The 14505-nt window shown below is 35.9% G+C and overlaps 1 protein-coding gene across 2 annotated transcripts in view; it reads left to right on the top strand.

The window, feature by feature from the left end:
• Nucleotides 1-14505, top strand: part of EFCAB5 (EF-hand calcium binding domain 5) — a 130491-nt gene that overhangs the window by 11026 nt on the left and 104960 nt on the right. Inside the window, exons 2-4 of one of the 2 annotated variants that reach the window (XM_037022736.2) lie at nucleotides 8179-8259; nucleotides 8639-8701; nucleotides 9705-9789. In XM_037022736.2, the coding sequence (XP_036878631.2) occupies nucleotides 8179-8259; nucleotides 8639-8701; nucleotides 9705-9789 (229 nt within the window). Of the gene's footprint in view, nucleotides 1-8175; nucleotides 8260-8638; nucleotides 8702-9704; nucleotides 9790-14505 lie in introns of both variants that reach the window. The other variant, XM_073235065.1, reaches the window with a different exon arrangement.

Here is a 14505-nt window from a genome sequence, read left to right as displayed (position 1 = left end):
TTAATGTTTGTGCTGAACCATAATACAATCTGCCACTGGCTTCTGAAAGTGATGGCCTGGTGGAAGAACATTCTATGGCTTTTCTCCTTTATTAAACTTATTTATTTGATAAAGCAGGTCCTTAATTGTGCTTGCCTCCTGTGGGACCATGGAACACACTAGTGTGGATGTGATTGTTTATGGCTACTCTCTGAGAATCTTTAGATCAAATTGCTTCTGGCCATGGGTGAATTACATAAAGGCACCTACCACCACAGTCCTTTTCAACCATTCCTAGGGCTGAATAAATAACTCTCTTTAGTATATCTGTAACTCATTCATCACACACCAAATGAAGTATGTCTACTTAAAAGACTATAGTTTATGTAGCAAAGCTTGTTAAAATGGGGAAAAAAGAACTATGGTTTCTGTCCTTAATAATATAATACCCTACATTTGAAATCACTAGTTACAAAATAATATAACAAGTATAAATTAATACAGTACAGATGGAATATATAGTAGCAAGAGTGATTGAAGCATGATTGTCATATTTTGTCTCCATCTGGTCATAATTTTTATTAAATTTTAATAATCTTTTACTAACTTTATTTAATAATCAGTGTCCAAATAGGTGATAGAAACCACACCAATTATCTGAACAGATAATTTAACAAGAATTGTTAACTAGCTATAAAGTTAGGTAGATGACTGAAAAGCTAAAAAGAAAAATCTAAGGTGTAACAGAAGAAATAACTATTATCACCTTTAGGACTGGAAAAAAAAAAACAAAATAAAACAAAGGAAGCAAAGGAAAAAACTTACAAACTTAGAGGAGTGACCCTACAGAGCTGAAGTTCAGATCTGTGAGGAGAAAGTGCTGTTTCAGCTGATGTTGGTGTCTCTGGGTTTAGAGGAGGGGGCTTTATGGGACCTAGTGGTCTGGGACACAGACCTCCATGGCAGGAATACTGGCTGGCTAGTGTTGGTGTCTTTGAGCCAAAGAAAACTTCAGAACTGTAGAAAATCTATAAACTGTACTCAGCTGTTGCTACATAAAGGAACTGCTACTAACAGGATGAAGAAGAATTTGCAGGGGTGAAGCACACAGGAACCACAAGGCTACAGGAAATTGTCATGAGGTAGACAGGAAGGAACAAGTCTCTTGTCCTTTGTCAGCCTTGGAATCTCTCTCTGGTGTCCCCCAGTTAGCAGAGCGTAACACCCAGCTGCAAGGCAAAGAAATGTGTTTTCAGAGTCCCACCTCCAGCATCAAAGAATACAAAAGGATAAGTTTGGAGTTGAAACAATAACTTAATAATTGACACTTGACTGATACGGAAATTGATTCCAAAAATGGGGTTTATCTTCCATCCTCTGGTTGTGTCTCACAGGGATGGTTTAAGACCTTGCTACTTCCTGCTCCAGAGATCTAACAGCATAATGTCATATGTGTACTAGACCAACTCAGGGCTGACTGGAAGGTCAAGATGCTCAGTATCTCTGTGGACTGTATTATAGTAGAGAGCAGGAATTCATGTAGCATCAAGACAGTGAAGTTATATTGTTGGCCCTGCCAAGAAAAAGCAAGTTGCTGCTGGTGTTCCTTGTCAATTTGTATGTCGAAGTAAGCATCTGTCAGGTCAATAGCATACCAGGTGGCAGGGGCTGTGTTGACTTGCTCCAGTAAAGATACTACATATGGAAGAACAGCTGTAATTGGAGGCATTGCCTGATTAAATTTATAACAATCTACAGTCATTCTCCAAGATTCATCTACCTTCTTCACAGGACAATCAGGCAGGTTAAATTGACATGAGATAGGTTTCATCACCCCTATCTTTCAAATCTTTATTGATGTCATTAATCTCTGTAATCCCCCATCCTGCCATCCCAGGAAAGCAATAATTTTTGTTTACTCTCCTATTATGTATGTTAGTGAGGGAGAGGGGCTCCCAAGGGCTTCAACTTGGCACTTCATACAATAATAGTCCTTATTCCAGGATTAGAGAGCCTATATTGAAATTCTGCCATTTACCAGGTATCTGATGAAATCACTATAGAGTGGTTCATGGACCTCCTCGGTTTACTGAGATTCAAACTTGAGTTTCAACTCCATCTCTCACCAGTCCACCACAAGCCCCCACTTAAACTGGCAGACTGCAGTGGCAGTTTGTGTTCCCATGAATTAACATCAATTTAGTGCCAATATTTAAAAATTCCTGAAAAACCTGGATATTTCTTATTCACTAGCATACAATCATTTTAGGAGATGGCCACAGTTCCCTGTGGAGAAGACTTGGAGAAGCCATCAGTATATACTCACGGAAGTGCTTCAGAATCCTTAACAGGATCCATCCTTTTCTTCAGTTTAGGGACTTATATCTGGAAACTGGGTGAAAGGAAAGAACTCTCCACTCTGGTGATTAAAGCCAAATTTTTGGCTCCCATATATGTATTTTTAATATTATGTGTAGATGATCAACATTTTAGTAGGCTGGCCATCTTTTTTATTCCTAGAACCACCATAATTATTTAGCCACAAAGATCACAGGGTCAAAGAAACATGATTACCACTCAATCTCTACTTTTTTTACGGTAAATGTGCCCACCTTGTCTTTTGTGGTTAAACACTGACATCTGGCTTCTGCTACTCTGGAAAGGGTCATCCCATTATGCCTAGCCTACAGAAGAAAGCCACCAAAGAGTATTTCAATCATGCAAATACTTTCACTCACTAACTGATTTTTCAGTGCCTCATTAAAAGGATGTACCCAGAGTCCTCTCTGAGGATATATAGGGGGTCAAAGGACAGTATGTGCAAATTAATATGTGACAAGTCAACTCCAACATTCTAATCTCCCTAAACCTTTGGATTCCTTCTTACATTATGCGAGGAAAGTTCTGGTATCTCATTTAAACATAGGCCACTGTGGAGTCCAAGTTTCAGTGAATTTACCAAGTAAATGGTTAGCATCACTTCCAATTGTAGATGCTCACACATCAAATCCTTAATTTCTGATAATTGTGCCCATTTCAATAAATTCTAACCATCCCACTATTATATTCTGTGCTCCTTGCATTAATTCCTTTATAATGTATTCTCACACTTATTCCCTCAGTGTCTGCCATTATATAAGGAAATAGTGAAAAACTTTTGCTGTAAAAGCTATTTCCTCCTGGTTAGACATTGTATTTGTGCAGCTGGAGCATTTTAACATGTGACTTTAGTTATGAATCAACTAGAATTAAGACGTGGTTGTGGTGAGTCTTGAGGAAAATGGACTTCCCCTTGCAAGGCAATTGTCCTAGATGAGCTTATTACAAAGTTTTGAGTTCATAAAAGTCTAGTCTCCACAATTTCTCTTGCCAATGGAAGAAAACCTGCTTCCATTGACAAGAGAGGCTCAGAGTAACTCAGGAGTTGGAGATAATCCCAATTTCAGGGTCCCTCTTGCTTCCCAATCAGTACCCCAATTTTCTCATGTAATTTGGCTGGGATGTGAATTCAATTAATATTGTAACTCTGCAACCATTATTCTCAATGAATTGACTCCTTTATCGTTATATAAAGACTTGCTTCATCTCTCATTTTGGATTAAAGTCTATTTTGTCTGATTTAAGTATAGCTACCTCTATTTGCTTTTGGTTTCTGTTTGCATGGAATATCTTTTTCCAACCCTTCGCTTTGAACCTATGTGTGTCCTTAAAGCTGATATGAGTCTCTTGTAGGAAACTTATAATTGGGTCTTGCTTTTTTTTTTTGGTATCATTAATATACAATTACATGAGGAACATTATGTTTACTAGGCTCCCCTCTTCACCAAGTCCCCCCCACAAACCCCATTACAGTCACTGTTCATCAGCTTAGTAAGATGCTGTAGAGTCACTACTTGTGTTCTCTGTGTTGCACAGCCCTCCCCTTGCCTCCCCCAACATTATACATGCTAATCGTAAATCCCCCTTTCTTTCCCCCCCTTATCCCTCCCTTCCCACCCATCCTCCCCAGTCCCTTTCCCTTTGGTAACTGTTAGTTCATTCTTGGGTTCTGTGATTCTACTGCTGTTTTGTTCCTCCAGTTTTTCTTTGTTCTTATACTCCACATATAAGTGAAATCATTTGGTACTTGTCTTTCTCCACCTGGCTTAGTTCACTGAGCATAATACCCTCTAGCTCCATCCATGTTGTTGCAAATGGTAGGATTTGTTTTCTTCTTATAGCTGAATAGTATTCCATTGTGTACATGTACCACATGTTCTTTATCCATTCATCTACTGATGGACACTTAGGTTGCTTCCATTTCTTGGCTACTGTAAGTAGTGCTGCAATAAACATAGGGGTGCATATGTCTTTTTCAAAGTGGGCTGCTGCATTCTTCAGGTAAATTCCTATAAGTGGAATTCCTGGGTCAAATGGTATTTCTATTTTGAGCTTTTTGAGGAACCTCCATATTACGTTCCACGATGGTTGAATTAATTTACATTCCCACCAGCAGTGTAGGAGGGTTTCCCTTTCTCCACAACCTTGCCAACATTTGTTGTTGTTTGACTTTTGGATGGTGGCAATCCTTACTGGTGTGAGGTGATACCTCATTGTGGTTTTAATTTGCATTTCTCTGATGACTAGCGATGTGGAGCATGTTTTCATGTGTCTGCTGGCCATCTGAATTTCTTCTTTGGAGAACTGTCTGTTCAGCTCCTCTGCCCATTTTTAATTGGATTATTTGCTTTTTATTTGTTGAGGTATGTGAGCTCTTTATGTATTTTGGATGTCAACCCTTTATCAGATCTGTCATTTATGAATATATTCTCCCATGCTGTAGGATACCTTTTTGTTCTATTGGTGGTGTCCTTTGCTGTACAAAAGCTTTTCAGGGGTCTTGCTTTTTTGTTTTGTTTTGTTTTTTAATCCATCCAACCACTCTATGCATTTTGACAGAAAAAGTAATCCATTTACATTTAGAGTACTTACTGATAGGTAAGGACTTACTAATTAATCTTATTAATTGTTTTCTGCCTGTTTATAGTTCCTTTTTTGATTTCTTCCTCTCTTGCTGCCTTTCTTTGTGAGCTGATGATTTTCTGTAGTGGTGTGTTTTGATTCCATTCTCTTTAACTTTTGTGCATCTACTTCAGGTCTTTGCTTTGTGGTTACCATGGCACTTACAAAAAACATCATTGGTTCTTCTTTCTCAACCCTACTTTAAGTGTTCATGAACAAGGGCTTTTTTCTAGCTATTCTTATTCTGTGAGCTCCACTAGCATCCTCCTTCAAATGCATTTTTGTATTAATACATAAGAAATCCAGGTAAATGAAATGTCTTATCTTCAATTAGTCTGAGAAATCAGAATAAAATCAGTATGAGTTCTCTCTTATACTGGAAAACCCCCTTTTTAAGGATAATTTCATATATGACTCAAAGTCTTGCCAACCAAGATGCCAAATGCTGCAATTCAACAATTCACAAATCTATTGGGAGTGTATGGGGAGGTTTCTTAAAGAGATTCACAAAGGCTCTGTCTCATAGCTGATAACCAAAGTGGAATGACTCTGTAACCTCATGGATGGAATTAAGGAATGCAGAATACTATGTACTTTGACTAATTAAAGTACAAGTTAATGCTGCTATCATTTTCCAATGACTTGATTTTGCATAACTTCCTGCCAATGTAGCAATATTTCAGTGGCATTCAGAGTCTTACTGAAAACTTTTATCAGCCTGTTGAACAGGTATCTCAAACATAACACCTCCAAATTCAAACTTGTATCATTCTTCAAACTTGTTTTTCTCTCCTTTCCTTATTTTACTTAATGTAATCATCATCCATTCAGGCTTCTACATACGAAAAAATATTCAGTGAGCCTTGACTATTCCTCTGTCACTTCTTAGATCCAATTATGCCTCCAAACCAGATCATTGTATCTGTTTTAGTGTGGATTCCCTCAGAATAGACCATGATCCAAGGAATTGAGTGCAAGTTCATTTGGGAGGTGGTTCCAGAAATAATGGAAAGAGAGTAGAGAAGTAATACAGGCAAATGATGAAAACGTCCATTATTGGGTGGTTATCAAATGCATTATTGGGCAGCTTTCTGTGGACAACTGTGGGCAACTGAAATCCAATCCCATTGGGGAACTCTGGGGGACAGTATAGAACATACTTCAGAAATTTTCCATCACTTGGATATATGCAGCCTCCTATCTACTGTTCACCTGTAAGATATTAACTCTCTTAGCATTTCTGGCCTACGCCTACCTTTGGACTGATAACAAGACGGCAGACAGAACTGCAGACACTTGCAGTCAGAGACCATCTGCATGTACTGAAAAGGTGAAGCTGAAGGATATGATTTGGGTACTGACAATGTCTGGCAGAGCCTCAGCTAGAGTGAGGGGCTCACCAAGGTTCACCTTAGGTGCAACATTTAAGGTGCAAAATTTACCTTTATTCTCTCTTCCCCCAGCCTTCACACTTCCTGTCCTGACAGAAATTCTTTACAGTATTTAAAACTTAACAATTTCAATTCATATTTCAATTAACTGAAATTCCCTTCAATTCAATTTACAAGTATTGAGTATTTAGTATGTGCTGAGCTGAACTACAATAATAATTATTTATAAATTGCTATGTAGATGCTAGTTACAATTTTTTAGGTGCTTGCTTTCCTCCAAAGTGATTTTGTCATTTTGTTTTTTAAAGCACCAACTTGATTACATCTGTCCTGTGCTTAAAAAGCACAGAATAAAGTCCAAACTCCTTGATTTAGCATGAATAATTCTTCACAAATTGAAGATTTCCTTTTTAGCTCATTTTCTGCTACTTCCTCTTATATATCTATGGTCTGCTACATGAATGCTTTGAACACCTTTTGAAATCTCATACATTAGTGTAGCATTGCTCCGTCTGCCTCAAATACTCTTCCCTCTCCTTTTCACAGAAATGTCTTACTAGTCCCTTAAAATCCAACTTGGAAACCTATTTTTCTGTGAAAACTTCCCTGACCCTTCCTAGGAAAATCAACACTCATTCCTCTGTATTCGTTAGCATTATATAAGTGCCTCTACTTTTGCACTTGCAGATTAAATTGTATGTTTATTCCTTTTCCCCTCACTAAACTGGGACCTCTTCAAAGGTACATCTTATCCACCTTTTTTAAGCCCAATGTCTGCCTGCATATAGAAAGTACTCAATAAAGGATCTTGAGCCAATTTACCAATAAAGGATCTGGAGCATCCAAACAAAACAGAATTTAAAAGAAATGGAAGGTAGCTTCTTAGCAATTTCAGGAGATGGACACGTAAGCAAAGAAAGCAGTCTGCGAGAATGCACAATTGGGACCTATCAAAGAAATGCATTTTGTACTATTTATTATTTATGAACTGCTTCAAAAAGACTTTGAGGCAGCTATTTTTAAGTGTTGGAATCTGTTGTCTCCAAAGCCAGTACTTTTGCTTTATTCAACTAGAACATGTGTTATGTTGATAAAAAGAAAAGTGAACACTCCAGCACATTATTAACTTACCATTTCAATTGAACAAGTCCCTAAATTGTAATCACTCTAGAAGCAGAGGCCATGTATTTAAAATTAACTTTTACATAACACCTTGCTAAATATACACAAACTCAAATGATTTTTGGTCTAGCAGTAATTTTGATAGTTTGTAACTAACTCTGTAGCCATTTGCGATGAGGTGGGGATTGGGTAATATTCATTTTAATTCCTTAATATGAATAAATAAACCAGATAAATCCCATTCTTCTCAGAACTCTCTCCTCAAAAAGAGAGCTTTTTAGCAAGGTTATTATTCTAATGTCTTGTCTGCCTTTACACATGAGTTAAGTAACATCAGAGTTACACTTCACCTCACCTTTATTGTTGTTTTTCAAAAATTAATGAGGATGATAATAATGTTTTAAAAATTCAATTCCCTTACTGTTGCTGGCTACTGTTTTTTAATGATAATGGTGATGATTACTATCGTGAATTTTCCTGTCTCCCTGAGCACTAGCCTAGACTAATCTAGCTTTGGCCAGTAATAACAGTAGGACAGTTTGAAAAATTTTAGCAGTTGAGAACTTGCCATTCAACATAATGGTGGATGCAGTGGGGGGTGGGGGAGATTTTGATCTTCAAGAGTACCTTTTGTCGTTAATATTTTCTTTCTCTTTTTTTGTTATTACTACCGTTCTGGTAGTAGTTTTCTCTAGTATCTGGTGATATCTTTTTAGTGGTCCGGATGAGTGAGTCAGCATCTCAAGAGGAACCCAAACCGACTCAGGTACCTGACCTATAGAGGTTTCTAATCATTTAACCATGAGAAGATTTGAGATTCAGTATTCTTGGGAAAACTGGGATGCAACATTGTATTCTATCATTTAATTATTTCTCTTTTTAGTTAAAGTATTCTGCATCAGGTTTTGATAAAAATGCTGAAAAAAGTGGTCAACTAACCGTTGGGTCACAGTGACCTGCTTTCAGTTGGTTGGCATTTCTTATATATAATAAGACTGTTACTGTTTGAATTTGTTCATATAACTACTCTGTGATTTTATTCGGTATGATATTTACTCATTATGTGAAATTTTTTTACATAAAAAGCTTGCTATTGTAAACTTTGAGAGGTTAGTTTTATCTTACTAACATTCTTTCTACTACAGGAAAATGGAAAAGAAAACAAGGAAAGGAATCAGGAAGAAATTGAAGTGGAAGAGCCTATTAAGGTAAAGATATCGAGAATAATCAGATATTAATGCTGGAGACTAAACTGGACAAATTAATTTTCTTATGGAGAGGGAAAAGAAAGGATGTGGGCATTCAAAAAGATAAAAAAACAAAACAACAAATGGAAAAGGGCAAACTCATCTTGATCACCAAACTCGTCTGACTCGTTTGAATCAGTTGCAGGAAGCTTCTATAGATGGGTAAATTATTTGTGAAGAGCTATTTTGAATTATAGATAAATTAAGCTTGCTTCCTAAAATCAGGACTATTACCCTTGTTCAATAACCACCAGTTTTTAGGGTAACTTTACTATCATTCTGAAAATGTAATTTCCATCTTAATCATTTAAATAACTTTGTTTTTAAATAGAATACTTCAGTGAGGAAAAACATTTTATAGAAAAGGGGAAGCAATTTAATATAGCTATATGGATTCACCATTAAGGCGACTAATGTGAGCTTAAAACTATTTTATTATATTTTTAAAAATACATCAGCATGAGTACAAAAAGCTATTTTGCCACCATTTATTCACAAAATTAGCCTTTAATTCCCTCCATTAAAGATGAAATGTTTTTCTTTCCACCATAAATAAGGAAGGTGATCCAATAGTTAAAGAAAACAGTAGCTCCCTCACTCTTCCCCCAGGGTAACCACCAGTCACTTATCAGCATCTCTTAGTCTACTGCTATTTTGTTCCTTTTTTTTTTAATTCCACATATAAGTGAAATCATATGAAATTTGTCTTTCTAAGAGATGGTACATATATACAATGGAATATTATTCAGCTATAAAAGAGAAAGGAATCCTGCCATTTGTGACAACATGGAAAGACCTAGAGGGTATTATGGTAAGTAAAATAAGCCCAGAGGAGAAAGACAAATACCATATGATTTCACTTATTTTGGCAATCTAAAGGCATAAGTATTTTTTAATTGGGAGCGTTGATGCAACTGTGAGGAAAAGCACCTCATTTTAATTGGTATTTATTTTCTCCTTTCAGAGCTTACAAGGTACACCAGACAGTTCTGCCTGGGACACCAGCAACAATGTGGCAAAAGAAGCAGTAGATGAAGTCAAATCCCAAGGTAGAGAACTAGCCTTTCCACTACACAGCAGAATTTAAAACTATTATTAAGTTTCCATTAGGGATGCATTCCTCAAGATTTTGCCTTTTAAAAATGTAATCCCTAAGGTATCTTAAATACAATTTAGGGAATAGTTTAAGATGTGTTTCCTTAGCCTTCTATTAATACTTTTGAGCCATCTTGTATTTAGGAAATTTAGCTAAGAGAGTTAATAATACATAGGCAACCCATTAATACAAAAATAAAATGAAGAGCCCTCATGATAGAGCCTGCTTATTGTATTGTTGTTCTAATTTTTAACCCCTGTACTTGACCACACATTTATTCTGTTTGACTTCAAGCCCCATCCTTAACCCAAATCCCACATAATTATGCAGGCTGAAAATTGATAGGATCTAAAAGGCAACAAATAGGTGGGCAAGATATCATCCCTTTCACTATGATTCTTCTAACTTCAGGTGCTTAGTGAAATCCTATGTGACAGAAATTCTTTACAGTATTTAAAATTTAACAATTTCGATTATTATTTCAATTAATAGAAATTCCCTTCAACTCAGTTTACAAGTATTGAGTATTTAGTATGTACTAGGGTGTGCTAGGCTAAGTTACAATAATAATTATTGAAGTGTTTGCTATACTATAAATTGCAGTGTAGATGCTAGTCATAACTTTTTGGTGCTTGCTTTTCTCCAAAGTGTTTTTCTGTCTTTTAAACCAATTAAAAACAATCATTTAGTATTTCTTCTTATTAATACACATTATAATACATAACACATTAAGAACCAAAATTCCCAACACTTATTCTGTCTTTATTATAAACTTATTACTGTTTTCACAGATTCACTAACTTTTAAATAGAAGTTTCTCACAAGTCCCTTTCTGTCTGTCCCCTCCCAACCAGTTTCTTCATTTTACTTTCTTCTTTCTCACGCTCTACCACCATTACCTCATGCACATACTTTACTATACCTTAATCACTTGGGTCAGGCTTATAAATGAACTCTTTCATTTCAAACATTCCAAACAGAATTGCGATCTAGATAATTTGTTATAAATTTAATTAGGTGTTCACTTTAATCGTTTTATGGCCAAATTTGCACCTGCAAAAACTTTACATATGTAATCCATCATGTAATTTCTTGCCTTTCTAGAAAAAATATCAGTCAAGAATTTGTGGTCTTTGCCATTCTTGTACTTTCAATTTCTGTTACAGCTTTTCAGTGTATGGTAGAGGGAAGTGTGTTTTGTTTAAATCTCTTCACTCCAGTGTATAATATACATGGAAAACTTTGCAGCTGCTTGTTGTGTTATCAAATTCAATGTTATATACTTATATATTCAGTAATCAGTCATCCCTATTAAACCTAATATTCTGCATCTTCCTTTCTGAGTATATGCGTGCGTATGTGTGTACAGGAAGTGGGAAGAGGACCTGTTATTGTAATTTCAACATGTCAAAGGAAGTGTCTTTATCCTTGATATACATATATATGATTATACTTGTCAAAATTAAAATGATGCAATCTTGCCAGGCAGCTCCCAGAATACACTCAAACACATAACTGCATAGAAAATATTATGGTTAAATGTACCATGTGAATTCCTCATTTCTTTACCCCAGCTATCGTACTTTTCAGGCTCTGAGCTTAACTTGAATTTTGAAAAATCTTTTTTGAATCATCAGTCTGCTCAGCTCTGTTCTTATTACAGAGCCCTAAGATTAACAAGGTTTTGTAGGAAAGTTCCTTTTCCTAAAAAAGTGTTTAAAAGTGATTTTTTCCCTCCTTCCTTCACAGTAGTCATTCTACATTTTGTACAAGTGTTAAGAAATCCTAGTAAGACCAAGCTAGCTGAGTTTCAGACAGGACCTTTGTTTAAAGAGAACATCACACATCTATTTGACTAGCTCTGCTGGATCAATTTTTGCCAGTTTAATAAGCAATCAGTTCGACTTATGTTATATGCCTCCTTGTGAAGAGTCTTATTATAGGAGTCAAAGCTTATTATAGTGTGGATTATAATTCATTCCTATTTATTTCTTTAAATAGGGTTGTACTGAGGCCAAGCCCAGCAGCAGGCCATGCACTAAGTGCAGAAAATGATAAAAGTCACTTAAAAAGCTAGAACTTTGAAAATATGATAAGGAATTCTTTGGTGTCTCTTCTTATTTAGCTGAAACCATTTATGTTTATAGTGCCTGAATAGGTCTTTGTACGTTAGAAGGCAGATTAATACAAGGGTGAAGGTATGTATGTTTGAAAGGCTCTTAATTCTATGAAGAGCTGAGTAAGACATTCCTGAAAAATAATTCCAGTGTTTAGCATAGTGCCTGATACAAAGTGACACATCAGTAAATCATTTATTGAGTGAACGTATAAATGAATCGATCTATCTATAAAAAGTTTAGGAATGTCAAAGCATATACCCACTAAAAAACCCAGTACCTGTTTGAAACTATACTCAATTTAACCTCTGAATTAATTTGCCCTTGGGGTAGTGCTATAATTTATGATCCTTGAATTCAGAGGTCACTCAATCAAAGGACAGCTGCAGATAGCCTTGTACAGAATCCTGATTTATTGAGCCTGCTATTGCCATGCATCCTTTTCTTTTCTTGTTTTTATGGCTCTAAGAGAGAAGTGTTTGTCTAGAGTTGTAACCAAACACACATCTACTTCCATTCTGCATTTTCAGTGGGGACAATGCAAGCCCTAGGATTATTGCTTAGCAACCTATAATAGCTGAGCACACTAGAGGAGCACTAGCAAGCTGCCATGAAGATAGAGAATGCCCTAGTTCATGTGCGAGTTTGCTAATGAACTATGGCAGATGGGTAGATATTAAATTGCTCTTCATCTGTGGCACTACCCTTAAAGCAGAGAGGGAAATAATCTGCCTTGGGTTATGCTGGAGAGGTTAAAAGCAAAAAGAGCACATTAGAACCTGAAGACTTAAAAATGATTGCTCTCTTTCACACCTATTTAAAATAAAAAATAAAAGTATTATATATTAATGAACATTGTGTCAAAAAAGAATGGACCCCCCCACCCCAAAAGTGGTTAATTAAAGTCAATTAAAACCTTTCTCAGATTTTTTAAACTGGGATTTTAATGGTAGATTTAAAAAAATCAGTGATTAAGGATTATGCAAATCTAAAGCTGCCAGTGACCATTTTTATCAGCATGTGAAGGCACCGTGCCTCAATATTAATTCAACAGAGCAAAGCAGAGACTGAAGTTGGATTTCAGCTATGCCTGAAAACAGTTATATTCCTGGGCTTTCCAGATATATGCTCTAGTACATTCCATTTTTAATTTAAGCTATGTGACATAGATGTCTGGTCACTCTCAGACTCCCATGTCAATGTCCTTTTTCTGCCTATTGCTTAAAAATGTTGCATAAAATTCTTTCCTAGGTTCTCTTTTCATTCTAGACACTCCCTCTGAGTGAGCTCATCCAATAATAATAACTATAAATTTTTAATATATATATGATATGTATATTATATATAATTTATATGTATATATAATTATATATGATTTTATATATGTATATGATATATAAAACCATATATATCATATACATATATAATTTTCTCATCATGACTATCCTGCAAAGTATAATTATTGTTTCCATTTTACAAAAGTAAATCAAATCCAGCAACATAGTAAGAGGAAATTCACTATGATTTAGTGGGACTTTTTCCAGGAATGCAAGGGTGGTTCAACATAAGAAAGTCAATTGATATAATTCATCACATTAATAGAATGTAAAAACTACATGATCATCTCAACTGATGTAGAAAAAATACTTGACAAAATCAAACATCCTTACAATAATAAAAAACTCTCAAAACAGGGAACAGAGGAGAAATTTTTCCACAGGAGAGTTATACAGAGGGCAGAATATCTACATAAATTATCTGGAATACTTCTGCACAGGGGATTTCTCTATTTTCTCCCATTTATTTATTTATTCAAGTATTTATATCAGTATGGTCTTCTGGATATTTATTTTATACTTGGGTTATAATCTCCATAGTACTTTATTTTGTTGCTCATGTTGTTCCATCTTTGGCCATTGGGAGCTCTTCTGGTTGGCTTCTGGGTCCCTTTGACATACACCAATCATTATAAAGTTTTTTAAAATACTTCCTTATTTTCTGGCACTATGAAATGCTCCAAGCTCATCTTATGTATTTCCTGCCCCAGTCTTAGAATCAGCCATTTCTCCAATGACTCCTGATTTTCCTTTTTTTTATTCATTTTGTTATCATTAATCTACAATTATATGAAGAACATTATATTTACTAGACTACCCCCCCTTCACCAAGTCCCCCCAACAAACCCCATTACAGTCACTGTCCATCAGCATAGTAAGATGCTGTAGAATCACTGCTTGTCTTCTGTGTTGCACATCCCTCCCTATGACCCCCCACACATTATACATGCTAATCGTAAGGCCCCCTTTCTTTTTCCCCGCCCTTGTCCCTCCCTTCCCACCCATCCTCCCCAGTTCCTTTCCCTTTGGCAAATGTTAGTCCATTCTTGAGTTCTGTGATTCTGCTGCTGTTTTGTTCCTCCAGTTTTTCTTTGTTCTTATACTCCACATATGAGTGAAATCATTTGGTACTTATTTTTCTCTGCCTGGCTTATTTCACTGAGCATAATACCCTCTAGCTCCATCCATGTTGGTGCAAATGGTAGGATTTGTTTT

Source organism: Manis javanica, chromosome 4, assembly GCF_040802235.1.
Source record: "Manis javanica isolate MJ-LG chromosome 4, MJ_LKY, whole genome shotgun sequence".
In the NCBI taxonomy this organism is placed as follows: Eukaryota; Metazoa; Chordata; class Mammalia; order Pholidota; family Manidae; genus Manis; species Manis javanica.
The sequence above is the reverse complement of the archived record's forward strand: the minus strand, read 5'-3'. Positions and strand labels throughout refer to the sequence as shown.